The sequence below is a fragment of the Hemiscyllium ocellatum genome, chromosome 8 (genome assembly GCF_020745735.1).
Source record: "Hemiscyllium ocellatum isolate sHemOce1 chromosome 8, sHemOce1.pat.X.cur, whole genome shotgun sequence".
NCBI lineage: Eukaryota > Metazoa > Chordata > Chondrichthyes > Orectolobiformes > Hemiscylliidae > Hemiscyllium > Hemiscyllium ocellatum.
Window position 1 is genome coordinate 115,516,982 of NC_083408.1, and position 27,062 is coordinate 115,544,043.

Here is a 27,062-nt window from a genome sequence, read left to right on the forward strand (position 1 = left end):
TCTCGTCTGTTTGTCAAGTCCAGTTAGGACAAAAAGAGTAAGCATAAGATACACCATGGCTGTGTGTTTTACAAGCATGTAGCCCATGGCGGCAACTCCTCCTCCTGATATAGAGACTTGGTAACAGGTTTTCAAATTGCTGGGCTAGTGGGGACACATACAAGGGAATTAAAGGTATTAAAACAGACAGCAATAAACCAGTTGAAAGCAGAGAAACAATGCTGTATATTAAATGGACAAAGGAGATAAATACATTTTCACCTTATCATTATTGAGGCACAGATGTTCTTGGCTTTTTACGTTAAATGTGAAACCACTGACAGATGTGTAATACTTCCACTGAACTGAACAACATTTGTATTGTGTGCCAATAATGCCTTTCAACAATACATCATTTACACACGTGAAAAGCTTTTCATTACAATGCACAATTTACACAGCTCCTTCAAGACAGCGTGTGGCAAATCAACACTCAATTTTTAGTGTGTACACAGTATTTAACCAAAATGCAGTACTACAAACTCTACAGACCCCTCCCCCAACATTTTCAGAATAGAGTAAAGATTTCTGATAAAACAAGACACCAAGCAGGACACAGCGATGCAGTGAGGAGAGAGCAGGTAGATTATGGTAATAGGTTCAGTCTGTACCAGTCTTTTTGGTGATTTCCAGACACTAACTCCAATCTAAGTGAAAAGAAGTCCCTCCAAAATTTCCCTCTAGGCCTCTCTAATCTTTCAGCCAATAGCTTTATGTCCATGCTCCCTGCTTAGTGACCTGTAAGAGGAATAGGTCCTTCCTATCCACTTTCCATAATTTTATGCATCTCAAAATTTTCCCTTAGCTTTCTCAAATGCAAAGAAAATCCAAGCCTAACCAATTGTTCCTCATAGTTAAAATTCTCCGTCAGTTTCAATTACATCATTTCTCTAATGTGGTCACCGAAACTGTGTACTGTACTCTAGATGTGGCCAAAATATTGCTTTATACTGTTCAAACATTACCACAAAATTTAGAAAAGGGAACAGATACAGATGAATCAAAAGGAAGACAGACACTTAGTAAGCACAAGAGAGTGAGGCAAAACATCCAACATAGGATAAAGAGAGGCATGTGTGCATTTGTACATACAGGTATGGATGACAAATCCTACAAAATAAAAGTACATAAGTGACTATAATTGTGAAAAGACAGACACAAGATGAATATTCCACTGATTACCTCATCAACTCCGACTGAAAATGCATGGAAGGGACTAAGCTGTTTGTGTTACTCTCCTTAAACAGTAACCCATTCACACCCACTTGTGATCTACCATTTAGTGAAGGGCCATGGACTATTGCCATTAAGTTCACAGCAGGAAAGTAATGACAACATAATAATTACTTTTTTTTTAAAAATGCTATCACAAATACACTTTGACCCATCATCTCCTCACATACCCACAATACACAAGTTACGTCATTTAAAAATCCACTATCAACATCAATGCATTAATGGCAGTTAATGAAAAGGTCTCATTCCAGAATTTATAAATATTGTCTGTGTCCTTGCAGTCTCTCTCAGCTTCTCATTCTACCTTACTCTGTATATGTTTCTTTCTTTCTAGATCTGTGTCTAGCAATCTTTTCTGTACTTTTATCTTGTATTTATATAATAAGGTGGCTTTCAACAGTGAAATTTGTGCAGCTGTTTTACCACAGACAACAATCAGCAATACAGAGGCCTGAATGCTCAGTGTCCACATAATATCAGACAGGGCCAGCACCATTCTTTATAGCAAAAGCAAATGTGATCTAACTGAACAGTTTCCTTGTCTGGAGATTTAAATCATAAAAATAAAAAGACCTGTTTATTCCACCAGCCATCAGCAGTCGCAACCTTCAGTTTTCCTTGTCAATCTCAAAAATCAAAAACAGACCAACAAATTATTTTCCCCCAAAAGTTCTGTTTGCACTCACCTCAGTTCAAAAGAAGTTACTATTTCCCAACCTTGGACACGTGCCAGGATAGAATTTGGTTATTACAGCAGACACTCATCCTTACATCATGACTATTGTTGTGGGAGATGGATTGTATTTTCCAAAGGGGTGAAGCATTAACAGCACACACGAAGGTTCTCTTCCCGGTCTGTGATGAGCTGGTTAACCTCCAACCAGAACTCTGCTGTTCAGCCCTGCAAGTGGCTACAGCTAATTAGCCAGTGACCCTGTTGGAAAATGCTTGTGTGGAGGTGATCAAATTCAGTTGCATTAGAGCTTTTCTCCCAGCAATCCATCTCATCCCAGTCCCACAGGTCTTAACATTACACCAGCTCTCACAACCCACACTTCTGGACTGTCTGGTTTCTTCCAACGTTTGGTTCTGGACAAGACTGAAAAAGCATCATTGGTCATGGTCACACATTGATTACCCTTGGAACCTGTTCTAACCGCTTCCTCAGTCACTATCTCTGGTCAAACTATATCTCATACGCTCTGCATCTCAAAGGGAACAAATACGATTTCTATACTGTCCTTCCCCACCTCAGCTTATCTGCTGTTGAAACCAACATCCATGACTTTACTCCAGATTCAATCATTCCAATGCTCTCCTTGATAATCTTTTATTTTTCACCTTCTGAAATGTAGCTATCTAAAACTCTCCACTTGCACCAAAGTCACACAAATTCCTATCAACTCACCATTTGTCTTTGCTGAGCCACATTGGTCTCGATTTGTTAACACTTATTTCAAATTCTGATTCTCCAAGTCTCTCCATGGCTTCTCTCCTCCCCAACTCTGTAGCTGTTTCAGCCCTACAATCTGCAGATCTTGGCATTCCTCAAACTTTAGTGCAGCTTCCTAACTTCCGTCCCACCATGTGCTGTTTGAGCTTTCAGTCATCCGGGTGTTAAGTACTGAAATGTCCCACCATCACCTCCGCCACTTTGTGTAGGATTCTTCTTAAAATGCATTTCTTCAATTATGTTTTAGCCAACACCCCCACCAAATATTTTCATGCTTGGCACCAATTTCTATCTGAATATAATTTTATAAACTGCTTTGGATTTTCTGATGTTCTGCTGTGTAAAGTCAAGACCTAGAATTAAGGTACAGGTTCTGTAGAACTTTTACCTAACATTGCTCTGAAGATATCTTGATTTTTATGGCTTAATAACTCATTTCTGCTCAAAGTTGAGCAAATCACATATTGAGGAAAAAGAGGCATGGTTATCACATTCTGAATTTGACTGAATCAAACACAGGGTCAGCTGGAATAGCAAGCCAGTCGTATGTGAATCCCAAAAGACACTAAGGATTGCTACAACCAAAGTCACATTGCAACCAGTGAAGCATTACAGGTGGCTAACCTTGTTCATCCTTCAGGTCACTGAGCTCACTACTAGGAACTGAACATAACATCTGATTTCACTATCTCCCCCTTGAAGCATATTCAATCACAGAAGGCAACACTCAAGTTTACAGGAGTAGTGGAATGGTTGTATCACTGAATTAGTAATTCAGAGATCTAGACTAATGGTTCAGAGCTATTATGGCAGCTGGGAAATCTGTATGTTGCTAATTAAATAAAGCTGGAATTTTAAAAATCTCAGTTAATAATAATGACCATACAATTACCAAATTGTTAAACCATCTGGTTTACTCTTAACCTTTAGATAAGGCAATCAGCCATCCTTCCACAGCCCGGCCCAAATAAGACTCCATTGAGTACATGAGTTGGGAGGTCATGTTGTGGCTGTACAGAACATTGGTTAGGCCACTGTTGGACTATTACGTGCAATTCTGGTCTCCTTCCTATCAGAAAGATGTTGCGAAACTTGAAAGGGTTCAGAAAAGATTTACAAGGATGTTGCCAGGGTTGGAGGGTTTGAGCTACAGGGAGAGGCTGAACAGGCTGGGGCTGTTTTCCCTGGAGCGTCGGAGGCTGAGGCGTGTCCTTTTAGAGGTTTACAAAATCATGAGGGGCATGGATAGGATAAATAATCTCTCTGGAGTCGGGGAGTCCAGAACTAGGTTTAGGGCGAGAGGAGAAAGATATAAAAGAGACCTAAGGGGCAACATTTTCACACAGAGGGTGGTACGGGTATGGAATGAGCTGCCAGAGGAAGTGGTGGAGGCTGGTACAATTGCAACATTTAAGAGGCATTTGGATGGATATATGAATAGAAAGGGTTTGGAGGGATATGGGCCGGGTGCTGGCAGATGGGACTAGATTGGGTTGGGATATCTGGTCGGCATGGACAGGTTGGACCAAAGGGTCTGTTTCCGTGCTGTACATCTCTATGACTCTATGACATGTAGTTGATTCAATTTGATTCTGAAATGACCCATCAAATCATTTTGGATGTAGCAGAGGCACAATTCGAGATGGCCAATAAATACTGACCTTGCCAGACATCCTGTGAATTAATATTTAAAACAAACTGCCTTGCTTTCAGTGTAAATCACTCAAAAGCACTTAGGAGCAGGAAATTAGGATAATTTGCTCCTCGATCTGCAAGCCTACAAACAGTAAATCAGCATAAACCTGGTCCAGTGACACATTATTCCTATACAAATCCAAGCCATTGTGAGATTCCTCTTGTTCCAGCTAAGATTCCTTGCCTCTGCCCTTCTTATCTGCATTCAGTACTGAGAGAAAGCTGCACTGTCAGAGACAGCATCTTTCAGACCAGATATGAAAACAGCACTCAAGTGGACACAAAAGATTCTTCAGCATTACTTGAAAGAACAGCAGGGGTGTTGATCTGATATTTATCCCAATCAATATCACAAAAACAGATTATCTGGTCATTCTCACATTGCTGTTTGAGAGAGCTTGCAATTAACTTGGCTGCCACATTCCTTACATTACCACAGTGTCTGTATTTCAAACATTTCTCACGAATAGTAAAGCACTTTGGGATTCAAAGATCATGAAAGTCACTATAAAAAACGTAAGGCCTTTCTTTTCAATGCCCTGCAAGGTCAAGATGACCAATTACCATTTTCCCTACAAATTTATCCCACCTTTCATGTGCTTCACAGACCTACACGTTTGTTATGTTTGGGTCTTCATATGTGGCCACTGTTCAATGGTGAACATTCAGCAGAAAGCACCAGGGAACAAACCTTTCCCCCACTACTATCTGCAGCATTCTTTCCACTGCCTCTGGCAAAGATCAGCTAACTCGGCACAGACTTCGGGGACTGAATCTTCCCAAAGTGTACGGCACACAAGAAATTGGAGTCGGAGTTGACCACATGACTTTGAGTCTGCTGCATCATTACAACTGAACTTTCCTGCACTGGCATCTTGCCATATCTCCTGATTGCCCAAGATCCCCCCACACCCCCCCACTCCCCCACACCCAAAATCTGCTTATCTAGGCTCAGGAACAGTGAATTGATTTATTGTCACTTGCATTTTACAGAGAATAATACTGTAAAATACAGTGAAAGGTTCAACTGTCACCACAATCTGGTACCGTTTTGAACAGTTTAAGAACAAAAAGAGTAAGAAGTTATAACTGGAAGAGTTTGCCCTTACACAATGGCGGGTTTATACAACCAACATAGGCTGTGTTCACTGTTACAGATGAAAAACAAACATTGGTGTACTCATTAATTACAGCGTGTAAAAGGAATTATTGGTTACAGACCTATTGCTGGAGCATTTATACAAAGCTCTCTGGCCAGGAGAAGAAAAGTCTTTCCCAACACGTAGACATTCACCTGAAAGAAAGTTTAACAAGATTTAATACAATAAACTTGAACTTTTAAACTATACTTCCTCTATCCTCTTCACTTGGAAAAGTGGCCTCAGCTGTTTTTAGTGTTTGAATGTTTGCTGACACCTTTGAATAACCAGCTGCCACAAAGGAGTAGGAAGGGGCCAAACGGTCATCTCTGTGCAGGAGACCCTGACCTCACGTGATGCATCCCTGCTGTAAAGCACTTTGTGTATCCACCATCGACAACAAACCTCTCCTCCACCACCACACCGCAAAAACAAAAACAAATCAGGTCCTTAGCTTATGGGCTGCTGTTCCAACAGCATCACTACACTGCACTGCACCCACCCCCCCGCCCCCCCAATTTGGAGTAAAGCAGATCAAGGCGGAATTTGATAGGGGCATATAAGATTATGACACATTTAGATAAAGCAAACAAAAATTGTTCTCGTTAGCTGTTGCAACTATGGCTAGGGAACACAGATTTAAGCTTTGGGTGTGTTGGGGGATGGGGGGAGTGAAAATCAAAGACGACCTTTGTTTTAATGCAGCAAGTGGGAGTAACTTGGAACTGGCTGCTGTCAAAGTTAAATGAACGATTTCAAAGGAAACTGAATGGGCACTCGTGGGGTGAAGGGAACAATTGGGGGAAGGGGTTCAGGTTTTTAGTTCCTTGAAAGATGTGATGTGAAGGTACTGGATCACACAATACCAGGTTATGTCACAGTTGTGTCACAGGTAGACAAGGTGGTAAAGGAGGAATGTGGCACACTTGCCTTCATCAGTCAGAGCACTGAATACAGGAGTTGGGATGTCATGTTGCAATTGTACAGGATGTTGGTGAGGCCACTTTGAGTAGTGTACAATTCTGGTCACTCTGCCATAGGAAAGGTATTATTAAATTGGAGAGAGTGCAGAAAAGATTTACAAGGATGTTACCGGATTTTAGTTATAAGGATAGACTGGATAGTCTGGGACATTTTCTCTGCAGCGTAGGAGGCTGAGGGGTGACCTTAGAGAGGTTTATAAAAATCATGAGGAGCATCGACAAGGGGAATAGCAAATGTCTTTTCCATGGAATACAGGAAATAATTTTAAGGTAAGTGGAGAAAGATTTAAAAGAGACCTGAGAGACAACTTCTTTACACAGAGGGTGGCTCATATGTGGCATGAACTGCCTAAGTAAGTGGTAAATGCAGGTACAGTTACATTTAAAAGACGTTTAGAGAGGTAAATGAATAGGTAAGGTTTACAGGGGTATGGACTAAATGCAAGCAATGAGGACCTGGTCAGCATGGACAAGTTGGAGTGAAGGGTCTGTTTCCGTGCTGTATGATTCTATGAATGGGACTAATTTCTCTTCGAAAGAGCCCCAAGGTGTGCTGCAAAGACTCAACTACTTAATTTTTCCTACATTCAGTAACTAGCTAAAATGACCATTCCAAGAGGGAGTCTAGATCACAAATTGATGAAGTATTAAAGAAAAGGGTATGAGAGGCATTACTGTGGAGCATAAATTGGAAACAGATGTTCTGAGGGAAATGCCTGACACGAATGTGCAGGTTATTGAGGCAGCACTTCCTGTGAGTGCTGAACAGGTTTGTCCCACTGAGGCAAGGTGAAGGGACCTTGGGTGACAAGAGATGTGGAATATCTAGTCAAGAGGAAGCAGGAAGCTTACTTAAGGTTGAGGAGGCAAGGATCAGACAGGGTCCTAGTGGGTTACTAGGTAGCCAGGAAAGAACTGAAGAATGAACTGAAGAGAGCTAGAAGGAAGCATGAAAAAGCCTTCGTGAATAAGATTAAGGAAAACCCAAAGGCATTCTACACTTATGTGAGGAACAAGAGGTTGGCCACAGTGACGGTTGGGCCGATCGGGGTAGTGGAGGGAACTTCTGCCTAGAGTCAGATGAGGTAGGGGAGGTCCTTAATGGATACTTTGCTTCAGTATTCACTACTGAGAGGGACTTTGTCATTTGTGAGGACAGCGTGAAACAGGCTGATATGCTCAAGCAGGTTGATGCTAAGGAGGGGGATGTACGGGAAGTTTTGAAAAACATGAGGATAGACAAGTCCACTGGGTCAGACAGGAGATACCCAAGACTACTAAAGGAAGCAAGGGAAGAGACTGCTGTGCCTTTGGAGATGATCTTTGCATCCTCACTGTCCACTGGAGCAGTACCAGCTGATTAGAGGGTGGCAAATGTTATTCCTTTGTTCAAAAAAGGGAACATGTATAAGCGTGGGAATTAGAGTCTAGTCAGTCTTACGCTGGTGTTGGGCAAAATATTGGAGAGGATTCTGAGAGACAGGATTTATGATTACTTGGAAAACCACAGTTTGATTAGAGATAGTCAGCATAGACTTTGTGAGGGGCAGGTCATGCCTCACAAACCTTATTGAATTCTTTGAGGAGGTGATGAAACACATTGATGAGGGTAGAGCAGTGGATGTGGTGTATATGGATTTTAGCAAGGCATTTGATAAGGCTCCCCATGGTAGATTCATTCAGAAAGCAAGGAGGCATGGGATACAGGGAAATCTGGCTGAGTGGTGGTGGGTGGAAAATATTCAGCCTGGAGCTCAGCAACCAGTGGGATCTGTTCTGGGACCTCTGCTCTTTGTGATTTTTATAAATGACTTGGATGAGGAAGTGTAAGAGTGGGTTAGTAAGTCTGCCGATGGCACTAAGGTTGGTGGAGTTGTGGATAGTGTGGAGGGCTGTTGTAGATTGCAACGGGACATTGACAGGATGCAGAGCTGGGCTGAGAAGTGGCAGATGGAATTCAACCTGGAAAAGTGTGAAGTGATTAATTTTGGAAGGTCAAATTTGAATGCAGAATACAGGGTTAAAGGCAGGATTCTTGGACTGGAGGGTATGTCTTATGAAGAAAGGATGAGGGAGCTCAGACTTTTCTCATTGGAGCTAAGAAAGATGAGAAGCGACTTGATAGGGGTGTACAAGATAAGGAGAGGCATAGATAGAGTGAATAATCAGAGACTTTTTCCCAGGGTGGATATGGTTATCATGACAGGGCATAATTTTAAGGTAATTGGAGGAAGGTTTCCGGGAGATGTCAAAGATAGGTTCTTTACTTAGACAGTGGTGGGTGCATGGAATGCACTGCAAGCAGTGGGAGTAGCTTCAGAGACATTAGGGACATTTAAGCGACTCTTGGATAGCCACATGGATGATAGTACAATGAAGGGTATGTGGGTTAGTTTGATCTTAGAACAGGATAAAAGGTTAGCGCAATATCAAGGGCCAAGCAGCCTGTACTGAGCTGTACTGTCCTGTCTTCTATGTTCTATTACAATATAGGTGGCCTTTGGGTGAGGAATGTGGTGCACATGATCAAACAGCCTGCTAACATTCAATATGTGAGCTTACACCCTAACAGTGACCACTTTTTCTCAGGATAGGAGTGTGGCAGATATCTGTGCAACTGTAATACACAGAACATAATCATAGATTAGAATCCCTACTGTGTGGAAGAAGGCCGTTCAGCCCACCAAGTCCACACTGACCACAATCCTATCCCAGTAACCTCGCATTAACCATGGTAAATCCACCTAACATACACGATCTCAGTCTATGGGCAAGTTAGCGTGGCCAATCCACTGAATCCGCACAGTTAGATTGTGGGAGGAAAACAGAGCACTTGGAGGAAACCCACTTGGACATGGGGAGAAATGCAAACTCCAGAGTCACTCAAGGCTGGAATTGAACCCTGGTCCCTGGCACTCAAAGGCAGGAATGTTAACCACTGCTGCCCAATCATCTTCAGCGAAGGAAATTCCTGACTTACTCTGAGAGGGAGTCAGCGATAACTGAGCCGAAACAACCTCTGAAGATGTGAAGGGAGTGTTTAATGTTGGACATTATGGAGAAGGATCACTAAGTACCTGTCACCCTTGAATATGAAATTCACTGGGTCTCACAGTGAAGCACCATTCCCATGTGTTTCCTTCCCACAGCCACTCTAACAACGTTACAGACCAGGAGGAGCTCCCTTTATGACACAGCAGCTCCATTCACTGTCATGGGCACCTCTACAAACATCAGCATGGGGACTGAAACCGTGACCTCTTCCCCATTTCCATTTGCCATACTCAACCCCTACACCAGACCAGTGGTGTCCACCCCTCCCATCCCCAAGAAACTGCATGACAGTTTTCTTTAAAACCCTTGAAAAGTCCTTGTTGAGGTTTGCAATCTGTTACCTTAGAAAGGTCCAGGGTAGCGTTGGCACCTAGGCATCAAATGCAACACAGCATGAAATAGAGTGGAAAATAAGACAACAACAATCTACTACAGCAGCATTGCTGCACTGTTCAGTGCCTGGCCTCATCACTTTAAGTACACTATACACAACATCTCTGACATAGTATAGTCACATCAGGAACATCATGGGAAACTATTCTTTGACCAGTTCAATAGCCATAAAGTGTTAGGTTAAAACATTGTCTTAACATTCTATTTTTAAACAGTCAAGGACATAAAATAAATAATCAAGTTGTTGAATATTTAACAAGAAATTAGTGGGGCCACTGACAGGGATATTTGGTGCAATCTTGGCTGATCCAGGAATGATAGCAAAACCACTGAGTCATGGAGATTTATAAAAAAAAGGCTCTTTGGCCCACTGTACCCACGCCAGTCAGATATAACCCCCTAACTAATCTTATTCCATTCCCCTGCACTTGCATGATTGACATTGCAGATGTAGACCTAAATACTTATGTTTTAAGGTTTCTGCCTTGACCAGCCTTACAGGCAGGGAGTTCCAGATTCCCACCACCCTCTGGGTGACAACGTTTTTCCTCACATCTCCCCTAAACCTCCTGCCCTTATCTTAAAGCGATGGCCCCTGTTCATTAATCCTTCCATCAAGGAGAAAGATTTCTTCCTGTTTACCCCATCTATTTTATACAACACAAACATGGATTCCAGAACACAATACTCGAGTTATGGTCTAATACAGTTCCAGCATTACCTCCTTGCCCTTAAACCCGATGCCTCATCTAATAAAGGCAAGTGTCCCGTATGGCTTCTTAACCACTTTAACCACCTGTCCTGCTACCATAAGGGGTCAGTGAACATGGACATGCACCAAGGTCCCTCTGATCCTCTACACTTTCCACTGTCCTACCATTCATCATGTACCCTGTATTTCCTTGCCTTGCTGTCTAACCCAATTTTATCACCTCACATTTATTTGGATTGAATTCCATTTGCCACGGATCAGCCCATCTGACCAGCCCATCTATACCCTCCTATAATAAGGCTAACCTCCTCTCTATTTACCACTCACCTATTTACAGATCATCTGTGAACTTACTGATTAACCCACCTACATTCAACAAGCTTCCAATCATAACATCACCCTCCAACCATTATCCTCTGCTTCCTGCCAGTCAGCCAAAAACAGATTGAATTAGCCAAATTTCCTTGAACCCAAGGGGCTCTTTTCTTTGCTATCAGTCCTCCAATCGAGACCTTATCAAAAGCCTTGCTGAGCTGCAAGTAGACTACATCAATTGCATTCCTTCATCTGCACACCCGGTCCTCTCTTTGAAAAATTCAATCAAGTTAATCAGACATGACCTCCCATGAAAAGGGCCTGTGAAGATTCACTATGATTATACCAGGAATGGGAGCTACAATATGGAAAGGCCCCTGGAACGAAAAAGGCCAATAGGGGTTTAAACAGAGGTTTGAAAAATTCCAAGATTTGAGGAAGGCATACATTTAAAAATTGCTTCAGTTGGTTAACAGTTTATGAACAAAGGGGCACTTACTCAAAATTTATTATGAGGGGAATAGAATTCTAGTGCAACAGAAGTCAGACATTCAATCCAACAACTCTTTCCAACAGTGTGTGAAAACATTTCTTCTAACTTATCCAATGGGTCATATGTTTTATAAAGTCTAAAACATCATGAAAATCAGATGTGCCATGAAAGATATTTGCATTTAAGCAGCACTTACCATGTGGGTGTCTCACGTATGTATAAGTAGACAAAAGGAATATTATGACCACAGGATCGCAATAGGGTGGAATCTGACAATTTGGCCCTTCGAGTCCACACCAACCCCTCTGAAGAGCATTCCACCCAGACCCACCTGGCCCCCTCTCTAATCCCTCTAACCCTGCATTTACCATGGCAAATTGATCTAGCATCCCTGGACAAGATGGGCAATTTAACATGGCCAACATTCCTAATCTGAACACCTACGAACCATGGGAGGAAACCCCACACAGACACAATGAGAATGTGCAAACTCCACACAGACAGTTGCCTGAGGCTGGAATCGAACCCGGGTCCCTGGCGCTGTGAGGCCACCATGCCACCCTTAGAAATGGTCACATTCAAAGTAATCACTTTTGGTCTTAAAGGAGAATTTTAAGGAGAGAGTAGGGGAATTTCCAAGCGTGGGACGGTGATGATTGAAGGTACAGCCAAAGCTGGGATGTGGGCTGGGTGGTACACAGAAGATGTCAGAGGCTGAGAACAGAGAACTTAGGGGAGGGGCGTAGAGCTGAAGAGTTTAGTTAAGGAGTTAGGAAACGGCAAGAACATGTATGAATTTAAACACTAAGATGAGCTATTAATTAAACCGCAGACATTGGTGACCTTCAGGCCATACCCAGGATAGCAAGGACAGGTGAATGGAGTGAGATACCCATAGCAGAATTTTGGAGAAAAATTAATTTGCTAAGCAGGAAGGATAGGAGGCCAGACCGCAGAGCACTGAGGTAGTATGTTCTGGCTGTGATAATGACAGGGCAATAGTTTTAGTTGCATATGGGTCAAATCAGGTGAATACAGACAACAAGTGAAAGTGAAAGCAGCTAGACAAGTTTAAAAAAACAAAGACTGCAGATGCTGGAAATCCGAAACAAACTCAACTTGTTGGAAAAACTCAGCAGGTGAGGCAACATCTGTGGAGAGGAAGCACACTTAACAGCTTGGGTCCAGTGACCCTTTGTGATCTAAGACGACAACTCAGCTTGGAGTTACATCTGGCACAAAGACTGCAGACAGGTCTGATTCATCCCAATTCAGTGACCAAAGAGGGGAGTGAAACCAATAGTGACTTTACAGCATAGATAGAAGAAAATCAGGCTCTGGTCTTCCCAATATTGAGCTGGAAGAAACTGAACCTCAACGCTGGAGATTATGACAAAAAGAGGAAAGAATAAAGAAAGTGAATTATAGTACATTATGTTTCACGTTAAGAGGTTAGTATTAGAACAGATACAATGGACTGTAGGATGACAGTAACTAAATAATAATGATGTTATAACTAGATAATGATTAGTGATGACAAGGGACAAATACTAGCCAAGACACCAGGGAGAACTTTGCTTTGAAACTGTGCCATTGAATTACTTACATCTACCTGAGAAAAGGTAACTGACACACACAGTATTGTCTCTGTGCTGACCTGGAGTGCTAGACTGAATTTTGGAATCTCTTGAACTCTTGAAATCTTTTGAATGAAACTTACAACCTTCTGACTTGGATGTGAAAATGCTATTTGCTGAGCTGCAAGCAACTTCCAAAGCAAGGGTTATTGATTACCTCTGACCATACTTTAACCCGAAAGAGTGAGCACTTGTGGAGAGAAAACAGCATAATTTTCGAGGTGAGGAAATCTCTCATGTGAGAGTAAAATATTCCATGGCATTACTGAAAGAAGTGTTCTCCTTGGGAACCCTAGCCAATAGTTATCTTTCAACCAGCAGCACTCAAAAAAACCATTATCTGGTCAAACAAGTCAGAGGGTACATAGACTATTATCTCTTCAAAGTATAACACTGTAAAGCAGCATCCTTTTTTAATCCAATATTGAGCAGTTGCCAATTAAAAAGCACTAAAAAGGAAAACAATTGTGCTGACATGGGCCAAGCAAGCAAGCAACTCAATCAAAGCAAGCAGCTGGAAAGACAAAAATAAACCAAGCACCAGCTGCATTTGGGTAGATTTTACCAATGCCGCCTGGCCAGGTTAAAATGCAACAAATGGCAATCTAATTTAGTCCTCGACAGCTGTTGCTGAGGCAAACCAATCAGCTAAAATGTGACTTAAACAGGCTCGAAAGGACAAATCCTCTTGTTGGAATATGAAGCACAGCCTTACTGGAGGTACTCAACTCAAGTTATTTTTGGGATGGGGTGGTGTTTCACAGAGTGTTATGTGCTTGTAAGCTCACCTAACAACTCAAACATCCACTCCCTCCAATTGTGGCAGGTAGCACCAAATACAAGATGCACTACAGCAACACACCAAAGCGTATTCCACACTTTCCCAGACTTTGGTGATGAAGATCGCAGGTTAAGGCCAGCAGATGCATAGGAACAGCATAACTTACTAACCACATAGTGCCTTGGCTTGAAAATGATTTGATTAGATTAGATTACTTACAGTGTCGAAACAGGCCCTTCGGCCCAACAAGTCCACACCGACCCGCCGAAGCGCAACCCACCCATACCCCTACATTTACCCCTTACCTAACACTACGGACAATTTAGCATGGCCAGTTCACCTGACCAGCACATCTTTGGACTGTGGGAGGAAACCGGAGCACCCAGAGGAAACCCACGCAGACACGGGGAGAACGTGCAAACTCTACACAGTCAGTCGCCTGAGTCGGGAATTGAACCCGGGTCTCAGGCGCTGTGAGGCAGCAGTGCTAACCACTGTGCCACCGTGCCGCCCATGTCATTCCAAAATCTTCACCAAGTCACTTTATGGGAACTCCCTCTCTAACATACATAAATGTGAGCTACAAGAACTGCAGCAGCTCACCAACCTCTCAAGGATACACAGGGATAGCCAACAAATGCCATCCTTGGCAACAATGCCCTTATCCAGAGCATCATCTTTTTAAAAAGCCCTTTGACAAGGGAGCATTCTTCACAGATGAGTTTACACAAATAGACTTTCCCTCATGAATGCCATCACCATCACCACCACCACAGGTAAATAACACAAAGACAAGGCAGTCTTGTTTATGATTAGAGTGGTGCTGGAAAATCACAGCAGGTCAGGCAGCATCTGAGGAGCAGGAAAAACGTTTCGGGCAAAAGCCCTTCATCAGGAATGAACTCACCAGGCTCATTCCTGATGAAGGGCTTTTGCCTGAATCGTCAATTTTCCTGCTCCTCGGATGCTGCCTGACCTGCTGTGCTTTTCCAGCAACACTCTAATCTTGACTCTGATCTCCAGGGCCTTCTGACCCCCTCAACAAGGTTAACTATTACGTGAAAGTTAAAAATCACACAACACCAGGTTATAGTCTAAACAGATTGGACTATAACCTAGTCAATTGTCCACCCTGGGCCAACACCAATACCTCCACATCATATTACATGAAAAACTACCCTTATCTCAGGACAGTGACACCCAAAACTCACAGAAACATGTCGCTGGCAGCGTCTCCCTGTGCAGTGCCACAGATTTAAACAGGAGAGCACAAGCAAGGGAAAAGGAATTTATTCGTGTTTTACACATACATAGTATTTCACTGCCTTCCAGCCTCAACAGTTCAACAGCTTCAGACCAGAAGCCTGCTGCTACTGCTTGCAGTTGTTCTTACCAGGAGATCTGCTGACATTGCAGGTCACAGTTACCTACCTATCCACCAAGACATTACTGAACCAGATGGGCTGTTCCAACAATCAACAATGGTCATCATTTGATTCCAGACTTTTTAAATTGAACTTAAATTCCACCATCTTCTGTGGTGGGATTTGAACCTGGATACCGACAACATTATCTGAGTCTCCAAATTAACAGCACAGTAATAATACCATTAGGCTATCGCCTCCCCTTAGGTTGGGACTCTAGCCACTGGTGTTTGGAAGAATGAAAGGTGATCTCATTGAAATACATAGGGTAAATGCTGAGAGGACCTTTCCTCCCCATGGGAGAGTCCAAGACCAGAGGGCAGAGTCTCAGAATAAAGGGGCTGCAATTTAAGACTAAGATAAGCAGGATATTTTTTCTCTCAGAGGTGAGTGTCTTCCGAATCCCTTCCCACAGACAGCTGTGAGGACAAAGTCCTGGTGTGTATTTAAGGCTGAGATAGATTCTTGATTAACAGGGGAACCAAGGGTTATGGGAAAAGAGTAGAAAAGTGGATGTGAGGAATGACAGATGTCACAAAGCTGGCCCTTTTTCTAAAAGCAGTTTCTTCTTCTCAAAGATACTGTGTCCTTAGTTTTTTTTTCAGATGGATCATAAAACAGTTTGGGCTCAGAATTGGCTGGGTTGGTTCAGAGATGGAAAGGGAATTGGTACCTTTTTTTGTATACGTAAATAGATGAGACTTTAGGCCACAGCTTTCATGCTTTAGAAATAACCTGTATAACCAAAAGGGGGGTGGTCAGTCCTGGAAGCTGAATTCTTGTTGTTAGTCAGTTCAGTTGCAGCTGTGGGCTGTGTGGACTTTTGCCCAAAACGTCGATTTTCCTGCTCCTCGGATGCTGCCTGACCTGCTGTGCTTTCCCAGCACCACTCTAATCTAGACGCTGATCTCCAGCATCTGCAGTCCTCACGTTTGCCCTGTGTGGAAACAGGCTGCTAGACCCTCTCTGCTTCCGCCCTTCTAACTTCAACCTGTAAGCCTGTGTTTCATTTTTCCTCTATGTTTAAGGGAGTTTGTTTATTGGGACTGTGGTGTATTTTCAGAACAGCACAATTAAATCCAGTTTGGATAGACTGAATTCTGCGGATATTCTATATTCTGTTCTGTGTTTCATTCCGTAATTTTGACAGTAAATTTTTGTCAGTTTTAAAACCTGGTAGTCAACCTAGCTAATTTCCTCCGGATAATTTTCACCATACACTTATTGAAACAAATAGGAAAGCTACAGTCTGGGCTGCCTGCTTAAGAATGTTTCGAGTGGTCTAGCCTAGTCCATGATGCCATGCCTTCTCTTATGGTCTTAAGGCTCGGTTCTGGTTCGACATTTATGTCAACGGTTTAGATGGGAAAAATAGGAGGTATAGTTACTAAGCTTGCGGATGACACCGAAATTAGTAGCATGGTGAACTGTGAAGAAGGTTATCTAACAGTACAATGAGATCTTGATCAGATAGGCAAATGGACTGAGAAATGGTGTTAATTCAATGTAGATAGATGCAAGATGTTGTATTTTGGTATGACAAACCAAGGCAGAATTTGCACAGTTAATGGAAGGGTCTTGGGGACGGATTTAGGGATGAGGTTCATATCCCTGGAAAGTGGCATCTCAGGTAGACAGGGTGGTGAAGGTGGTATGCTTGCCTTCATTGATCAGAATACTCAGTACAGGAGCTGGGACAAAATATTGCAGCTGTACAAGGCATTGACAAGGCCACTTTTGGAACACTGCATACAATTCTGATCACCTTGCTTTAGAAAGGAAGCTGTTAAATTAGAAAGAGTTTAAAAAAAAGATTTACAAGGATGTTGCTGGGACCAGAAGGTTTGAGTTATAAGGAGAGACTGGATAGGATGGGATGTTTTTCCCTGGAGCGTCGGAGGCTGAGAGGTGACCTTATAGAATTTTATATAATAATGAAGGGCATAAACATGGTAAATAGCCAAGGTCTTTTCCCTGGAGTAGGAGAATCCAAAACTAGAGGGCACAGGTTTAAGGTGAGTGGGAAAGACTTAAAAAAGACCTGAGGGGCAACGTCTTCCACACTTAGGGTGTTGGTGCGTGTATGGAATGAGCTGCCAGAGGAAGTGGTGGAGGCTGGTACAAGTACAACATTTAAAAGGCATCTGGATGGGTACATGAATGGGAAAGGCTGAGAGAGAGATGGTCAAATGCAGGCAAATGGGATTAGTTCAAAGTTAAAAATCACACAACACCCAGTTATAGTCCAACAGGTTTAACTGGAAGCACTAGCTTTCAGAGCGGCGCTCCTTCATCAGGTAGTTGTGGAGTATAAGATGTCTTGCAATCTTATACTCCATAACCACCTGATGAAAGAGCAGCGCTCCAAAAGCTAGTGCTTTTAATTAAGTCTGTTGGACTATGACTTGGTATTGTGAGATTTTTAACTTTGTACACCCCAGTCCAGCACTGGCATCTCTAAATCATGGGATTAGTTCAGTTTATGATACCTGGTTGGCATGGACTTGTTGGACTAAAGGATTTGTTTCCATGTTAGATGACTCTATGACTCTAATTGCGTCCTGTTATGAAGAAAGGACATCAACGCAAAACATGAACCCAAAGCTTTTGCACCACAGATGCAGCTGAGAGCTTCCAGTATTTTCGGTTTTAGTCATACTGCCATATTTTCTTCACTGCCGTCTGACTCTCAAACACTGGGTCATGTTAAGGAAACCTAAACAGAGTTCAGCAGCTGCCCTTGGCCACACACCCACAAACAGAGAGTTATGTTGGAAGGAGCCCATCAATACCTTCTCAAGACAATAAATGGGCAATGGTCCTCATTCCCTGAATAATGTATTTTTATTAAACATACAATTTGCCTTTAAACAACGTGGCACTGTCACTCAGTGGTCTGCACTGCTGCCTCACGGAACCAGAGACCAGATTCGACTTCAGCCTTGAATGACTGTCTGTAGAATTTGGATGTTCTCCAGTATCTGCATCTGTTTCTGCCAGGTGCTCCAGTTTCCCCCCACTGTCCAAAGATGTGCAAGTTAGGTGGATTGGCCATAGTAAATGCACAGTTACGAGGATAGGATCAGGGGCGACGGCTGGGTGGGATGCGCTTCAGAGAGTCAGTGCAAACTTGATGAGTCGAATAGCCTCTTTCCACAATGTAGAGATTCTATGATTCTTTGTACATTGAAGGTTATTCAGTCTTTCAGAGTTGGCTGTGTCATTCAGTTAGGTCATGTCTGACCAGTACTTCAATATCACTGACCCACCTTAATTTCCTCATCTTTCGTAGTTATTTTAACCAAACTGCTTAGAAATGCAGGCTTAGAGTTAGAGAAATCTACAGCACAGAAAAAGGCCTTTGGCCCATGTCAGTCAAAACAACCACCTAATTATTCTAATCCCATTTTCCTAACTCTTGGCCCATAGCCTTGTAGGCTTTGACAGTTCGGAGGAAGTTCACGAGATTAATTCCAAAGATGAAAGGCTTGCCTTCTAAGAAGAGATTGAGCAATTTAGGCCAATACACACTAGAGTTTAGTAGGATGAGAGAAGATCTAATTGAGGTTTGTAAGATGCAAAAGTAGATTAAAGATATGAATGAAGAGTGATTTTCCCCTCATGGAGCAATCTGAAATGACAGGTCAATGTTTTAGAACATGGGGTAGCAGATTTAAAACAGAGGTGAGAAACTACTTCTCTCAAAGGGTCATGAATCTGTGGAATTCACTGCACTAGTGTACCAGGACAATGAATAAATTTAAGGACATGGACGGATTTTTAATTAATGAGTTATAGGTTATGGGGAAAGGGCAGGAATGTGGAGTTGAGGCCAAGATGAGATAAGCCATGATCATAGCAAATATTACAGTAGGTTTCAAGGGCTGAACTGCCAGTTCCTGCTCCTGTGGAGACATGGATAGAGCAGGAACATGAATGATTGTTGCAGGTTCCGCGGTTTAGATGATTCAATAAGAACAAAGAAGGTGGTAAAATAGGAGGAGGTGTGGCATGGTTAGTCAAGGACAGTATTACGGTGGCAGAAAGGACATTTGGTGAGGACTCGGCTATTGAAGTAGTATGGACTGAGGTTAAAAACAGGAAAGGAGAGGTCATATGTTGAGAGTTTTCTACAGGCCTCTGAAAAGTTCCAGAGATGTAGAGGAAAGGATTGCAAAAATGATTCTGGAAAGGAGCAAGAGTAACAAGGTAGTTGTTATGGAGGACTTTAACTTTCCCAATATTGACTAGAAATATTATACTTTAGTACTTTAGAAGGGTCAATTTTTGTCCAATGTGTGCAGGGGGGTTTCCTGACCCAGTATGTAGATAGGCCAACAAGGGGGCACGGCCACATTAGATTTGGTACTGGGTAATGAACCCGGCCAGGTGTTAGACTTGGAGGGAGATGAGCACTTTGGTGATAGTGACCACAATTCAGTTATGTTTACTTTAGCAATGGAAAGGGATAGGTACATACTGCAGGGCAAGTGTTATAGCTGGGGGAAAGGCAATTACGATGTGATTAGGCACAATTTAGGATGTATAGGATGGGGATGGAAACTGCAGGGATGGGCACAACTGAAATGTGGAGCTTGTTCAAGAACAGCTACTGTGCGTCCTTGATAACTATGTTCTTGTCAGGCAAGGAGGAAGTGGTTGAGTGAGGTTTACTAAGGAAGTTGAATCTCTTGTCAAAAGGAAGAAGGAGGTTTATGTAAAGATGAGACGCAAAGGCTCAGGTAGGGTGCTTGACAGTTACAAGTTAGCCAGGGAAGACCTAAAGAGTGAGCGAAGAAGAGGCAGAGGGGACATGAGAAGTCTTTGGTAGGTAGAGCCAAGGGGAATCCTGAAGCTTTCTACAGGTATGTCAGGAATAAAAGGATGACTAGTGACATTTCCGCCACCTCCAAACAGACCTCACCACCAGGGATATATTTCCCTCCCCACCCCTTTCCACTTTCTGCAAAGACCATTCCCTCTGTGACTACCTGGTCAGGTCCATGTCCCTCAACAACCCACCCTCCCACCTGGCACCTTCCCCTGCCACCGCAGGAACTGTAAAACCTGCGCCCACACCTCCTCCCTCACCTCCATCCAAGGCACTAACGGAGCCTTCCACATCCATCAAAGTTTTACCTGCACATCCACTAATATCATTTATTGTATCTGTTGCTCCTGATGTGGTCTCCTCATTGGGGAGACTGGACGCCTTCGCGCAGAGCGCTTTAGGGAACATCTCCGGGACACCTGCACCAATCAACCACACCGCCCCGTGGCCCAACATTTCAACTCCCCCCCCCCCCCCCCTCACTCTGCCGAGGACATGGAGGTCCTGGGCCTCCTTCACCGCCGCTCCCTCACCACCCAACGCCAGGAGGAAGAACGCCTCATCTTCCGCCTCGGAACACTTCAACCCCAGGGCATCAATGTGGACTTCACCAGTTTCCTCATTTCTCCTTCCCCCACCCACACCCCAGTTCCAAACTTCCAGCTCAGCACTGTCCCCATGACCTGTCCTACCTGCCTGTCTTCTTTTCCACCTATCCACTCCACCCTCCTCTCTGATCTATTACCTTCATCCCACCCCCATTCACCCATTGTACCCTTTGCTACCTTCCCCCACCCTTCTCCCTGACCTATAACCTTCATCCCCACCCCCATTCACCTATTGTACTCTATGCTACTTTCTCGCCACCCCCACCCTCCTCTCATTTATCTCTCCACCCTTCAGCCGCTCTGCCTGTATTTCTGATGAAGGGCTTTTGCCCAAAACGTTGATTTTCCTGCTTCTCGGATGATGCCTGAACTGCTGTGCTTTTCCAGCATCACTCTACTCCAAAATAAGATTAGGGCCAGTCAAGGACAATAGTGGGAAGTTATGCGTGGAGTCCGAAGAGATAGGAGAGGCACTAAATGAATATTTTTCATCAGTATTCACACTAGAAAAAGACAATATTATCAAGGAGAATACTGAGATACAGGCTATTAGACTAGATGGGATTGAGGTTCACAAGGAGGAGGTATTAGCAATTTTGGAAAGTGTGAAAATAGATAAATCCTCGGAGCCAGATGGGATTTATCCTAGGAATCTCTGGAAAGCCAGGGAGGAGATTGCCAAGCCTGTGGCTTTGATCTTTATGTCGTCATTGTCTACAGGAATAGTGCCAGAAGACTGGACGATAGCAAATGTGGTTCCCTTGTTCAAGGAGGGGAGTAGAGACAACCCTGATAATTATAGACCAGTGAGCCTTACTTCAGTTGTGGGCAAGGTTTTGGAAAGGATTATAAGAGATAGGATTTATAATCATCTAGAAAGGAATAATTTGATTAGGGATAATCAACATGGTTTTGTGAAGGATAGGTCGTGCCTCACAAACCTTATTGAGGTCTTTGAGAAGGTGACCAAACAGGTGAATGAGGGTAAACGGTTGATGTGGTGTATATGGATTTCAGTAAGGGGTTTGATAAGGTTCCTCACGATAGGCTATTGCAGAAAATACGGAGGCATGGGATTGAGGGGGGTTTAATGGGTTGGATCAGAAATTGGCTAGCTGAAAGAAGAAAGGTGGCGGTGGTTGATGGGAAATATTCATCCTGAAGCTCAGTTACTTGTGGTGTACCACAAGGATCTGTTCTGGGGCCACTGCTGTTTGCCATTTTTATAAGATGAGGGCATAGAAGGATGGGTTAGTAAATTTGCAGATGACACTGAAGTCTGTGGAGTTGTGGACAGTGTGTAAGGATATTGCAGGCTACAAAGGGATATAAATAAGCTGCAGAGCTGGGCTGAGAGGTGGCAAATGGAGTTTAATGAGGAAAAGTGTGAGGTGATTTACTTTGGAAGGAGCAACAGGAATATATAATACTTGGCTAATGGGAACATTCTTGGTAGTGTAGATGAGCAGAGAGATCTCGGTGTCCATGTACACAGATCCTTGAAAGTTGCCACCCAGGTTGATAGGATTGTTAAGGCGACATACTGTATGTTAGCTTTTATTGATAGAGGGATTGAGTTTCAGAGCCATGAAGTCATACTGCAGCTGTACAAAACTCTAGTGCAGCTACATTTGGAGTATTGCTTACAGTTCTGGTCACCGCATTACAAGGAAGGATGTGGAAGTGTTGGAAAGAGTTCAGAAGAGATTTACCAAGCTGTTGCCTAGTTTGGAGAGAAGGTCTTATAAGTAAAGGCTGAGGGACTTGGAGCTGTTTTTGTTCATAGAACGTAGAACATAGAACATAGAAAAATACAGCGCAGTACAGGCCCTTCGGCCCTCGATGTTGCACCGATCCAAGCCCACCTAACCTACACTAGCCCACTATCCTCCATATGCCTATCCAATGCCCGTTTAAATGCCCATAAAGAGGGAGAGTCCACCACTGTTACTGGCAGGGCATTCCATGAACTCACGACTCGCTGAGTAAAGAATCTACCCCTAACATCTGTCCTATACCTACCACCCCTTAATTTAAAGCTATGCCCCCTCGTAATATCTGACTCCATACATGGAAAAAGGTTCTCATGGTCAACCCTATCTAAACCCCTAATCATCTTGTACACCTCTATCAAATCACCCCTAAACCTTCTTTTTTCCAATGAAAACAGCCCCAAGTGCCTCAGCCTTTCCTCATAAGATCTTCCTACCATACCAGGCAACATCCTGGTAAACCTCCTCTGCACCCGTTCCAGTGCCTCCACATCCTTCCTATAGTATGGCGACCAAAACTGCACACAATACTCCAGATGCGGCTGCACCAGAGTCTTATACAACTGCAACATGACCTCAGGACTCCGGAACTCAATTCCTCTACCAATAAAAGCCAGTACGCCATATGCCTTCTTCACAGCACTATTTACCTGGGTGGCAACTTTCAGAAATCTGTGTACATGGACACCAAGATCCCTCTGTTCATCCACACTACCAAGTATCCGACCATTAGCCCAGTACTCCATCTTCTTGTTACTCTTACCAAAATGAATCACTTCACACTTAGCAACATTGAACTCCATTGTTCGAGAGAAGAAGGTTAAGTGGTGACTTAATTGAGGCATATAACATGATCAGAGGATTCGATACAGTGTACTGCGAGAGCCTTTTTCCTCAGATAGTGATTGCTAGCATGGCAGGACATAGCTTTAAACTGAGGGGTCAGATGTCAGAGGTAGGTTCTTTGCTCAGAGTAGTAAGGGTGTAGAATGCCCTGCCTGCAACAGTAGTAGACTCGCCAGCACTATGGCATTTAAGTGGTCATTGGATAAACATATGAATGATAACAGAAGAGTGTAGGTTAGATGGGCTTTAGATTGGTTTCACAGGTCAGCACAACATCGAGGGCTGAAGGGTCTGTACTGCGCTGTAATGTTGTATGTTCTAGTTCTTCTATAACATTGTGACACACATCTTGGGAAGGTGGGACTTGAAACCAGACCTTTGGGCGCCACAAGACCCTTCACGCCTCTGCTACATAAAATTCATCAATCTGTTTTGAAATGTTCAACTGACCTCTCTTCACTCTTATCTCAACAGCTTTTTGGGGAAGTGCATTCCAGACTTTCACAAATGTGTGAAGAAGGGTTACCCAACCTTGCTGAATAGCCTAGCTGGAAATGTTAAGATTACGCCCTGGTTCTGGATTCTCCATCATTCAAACATATTCTCCCTACTGACATGACCACCTCACAATCTTTTGGAGAAAAATAAGCTTAGATGAAATAATAACTGGTCCTAGTAATTTAACTCTTTTTGTTTAATTACACGCTATACTAATAGTAAACTGAATTGCAATAAGACGACAGGGAAATTGTAGCTACTAAAACTTAACTAGGTATCAAACAGGATATTATTCTGTACATTTAACTATCTTGAAAAAGCAGCTAGAAGGAAACTTTTTAACACTTAAGAAATAAATGGGACTTTACACTTGAGGACTGTACAGTTGTTTTTAATACAGATTAACTAAGTAGGCAAATGGTCCGAGGTTAACTGAAGTTCTCTCTTTAGTAACTACTGGCTTGAGTTCATGAACCCTGCAAATTCAGCATTCCAGGAACATCGAAAAGCAGGGGGAGGAAACAACAGCTTCCTGTGAAACCAGACAAGGGGGTTGGGGCATAATTCAACAAGATGAGGTGCCAAGAAGAGTCATTAATAGGGAAAGAAAATGTATTGCCTACTCCTCACCAACTGTCAGGGAACTTTTGTCCAAATTTAACTCAAACAATATTATATGTCAACTGTCAAGGAGGTAGACAGATGTCAAAGATTTAATGAAATAATAAAAGTCAGACAAGCGCTGTCTGTCAGTGCTTCCTACTTACCTGCAACAGGTCACTGAGATCCAATAACATATCTTGAGGATTTAGTCAAGGAACATGTGTCATCATCTTTCTTTACAATCTAGTAACAATACAATGAAGCCAACGTGGACAAAGAGACACCCAGATAAATCAAACACCTTGGTTCCGTCCAATAAAAGCATGACAATCAATGGTCTGAAAAGCCAGGTTTGTTTAACTAGTAAAGACATCGAGCTGAGCTGTTAATATTAGTGAAATATTCACGAGCAATGTTGAGGATTGGAAAGTGACACTCCCATTGAAACACAGAGGTGTCTGCTCACTTTGTACACGGAAACACTCAGCATTTCAGCCCAACTAGGCCATGCCACTATGTATCCAATAACCCAAAGCAAATTTTGCCATCCTCTTCCCAAATCCCTTCATCCCTCAATTTAATCAAAGGCGGAGTGTTTTTACCCGCAACTGCAGCCCAACAACTCTGAAGTTTCATGTAATACATTTTTGACAATCTTGTGTCAATGCATCCCACATCAAATCCTCCTTGACTACTGCATAATCTGTTTGCTTACCTTTTCCCAGACTTTCATGATTTTAAGCATTTCTTTCATGCTGCCCTGCAATATGTTGTTCTAAATTTTTTAAAAATGTCCCAAATTTGTCAGGTTTGCACACTATTTTAAGGGCGACATACATTAAAACAGGTCATATTTTAAAAATAAAGAGAAGGAAAACTTCACAGACAGTTTCTGAATCAGTCCTGCACAGCCCATCACTGTAAACATAACCTCTTGCTGTTTCTGAATGAAAATAGGCTTTTGTTCCCATGGTGTCCTTCACCCAGCATCGACTCCTACACTCCGGACAAATCTACACAGATTGCAGATAAATCAGTTCTATGCTTAACAGGAGTGCTCTGTACTTGCCTTTGTGAGAAACAAGAGCTGCTCTGTGCTGTGTTTACTCTTACATACAGTGGCAAATCACACAGCAAACCAGAAACAGCGTCTCAATTCTATCAGGTTTCTCCCCATCTCTTGCTAAAGATGTCAGCTCATTGCTGGGCTGATGTTATTGACTGTGCAATGCTCCCTAATAAATTGCCAACTAGCCAATGTTCACATATCAAAATCAACAGCGAATGGCACTAGGATATTTGTCCTCAGAAGCATACCTATTCTTGCTGGATATCTACACTGATGTTGTCTTCCAGCAGAAATCATTGGATAAACAATTGGAAATTGGTCTCATTTAGAGGCTATTCTGTCAGCAACATTTTTGAAAATCAGGAACAGAAATATCAAATCTGGCTTTCAACTTGCATGAATAGGGACAGAAGAGAAAACAATTTATGCCAGGTTTTTGCTCCATTTTGCGATTTTAATGGCAGTTCCAGAGGAGGGAAGAGCTACCATGGCTAGATCATAAGACATATGAGAAATAGTAGGACCTTTTGGCCCATCAAGTCTGCTTCAACATTCTATGAGATCCTGGCTGATCTGATAATCTCCAGCTTCACTTTCCTGTCATTTCCTCATAACCCTCGATTTGCTTACTGCTTAAAGATGGGCCAACCTCAGCCTTGGATTTAACCTATATTCAAGAAAGGCTGCAATGACTGGCTAATACTTGGCACCTACAAACTATAAGTGAGCACACTTCAAAAGTACTTCACTGAACATAAAGCACTTTTGTTCATCCTGAGATGGTGCAAGTTACTACACAAATGCAAGTATTTCTTTCATCTATGCTCATGGGGATAACAGGGTGCCTGTGGAAGCAAAGAAAAGCCCTATAAAGAAGTTAATGCTTTCAGGAAGAGAGGGAGTAGGGAGTAAGAGGTAGGGGTTAGAAAATACTTGGCTTTGTGCCACGTTTTTAAAAATGTACAAGTATTATTAATTACTTCTTCCTTGAATGGATGTGAAAGGACCGCAATCCCACTGACAGATTTTCTTCAGTTGTTTTCAGCAGAAACTTCAAAAAAGAAACTAAACACATTAAAAATAAAAGTGGGATAATATAAAAAGACTTTGTCAACTCCCTTGGAAAAAAAATGCCTTTCAGAAGCTTTGCCAACTCAATATCGCTTTGATAGTTCCTAAGGTGCTTTTCATGTCACAGCACAAGAACTGAAGCTTTTAGCTTTCCCCAGAAATCAGACAAATCTTTATTAGACAGAAGAGCATACTTCTCTCATCCCAACGCAATCGAATGGCCACACTTGTGCAGTGGGCTGTAACAGCCAGCACCAGATGGCTCAGCTCACTCAAGGAACTTCTAATAAACAATATATTTAAAGCACAGAAGTTACTGTTCAAAGTGATGCGTCAGTCAATGCTGAAAAATCATCTGCTATGGTTGAGTAGGCAGGCTAATAATTGGTATCTAAATTGCAAGTGGACCC

The 27,062-nt window shown here is 42.8% G+C and overlaps 2 protein-coding genes across 2 annotated transcripts in view; one reads left to right on the forward strand and one right to left on the reverse strand.

Moving 5' to 3' along the window:
* The window catches only part of brf1b (BRF1 RNA polymerase III transcription initiation factor subunit b), a 475,772-nt gene that overhangs the window by 231,566 nt on the left and 217,144 nt on the right, over positions 1–27,062 (reverse strand). Inside the window, exons 4-5 of the mRNA XM_060829498.1 lie at positions 24,677–24,708; positions 5,645–5,717 (exon numbers count right to left, since the gene is read on the reverse strand). Of these exons, the coding sequence (XP_060685481.1) occupies positions 5,645–5,717; positions 24,677–24,708 (105 nt within the window). The remainder of the gene's footprint in view (positions 1–5,644; positions 5,718–24,676; positions 24,709–27,062) is intronic.
* btbd6b (BTB (POZ) domain containing 6b) overlaps positions 1–27,062 on the forward strand; it is a 118,926-nt gene that overhangs the window by 5,793 nt on the left and 86,071 nt on the right. The gene's annotated exons all lie outside the window — the stretch shown is intronic.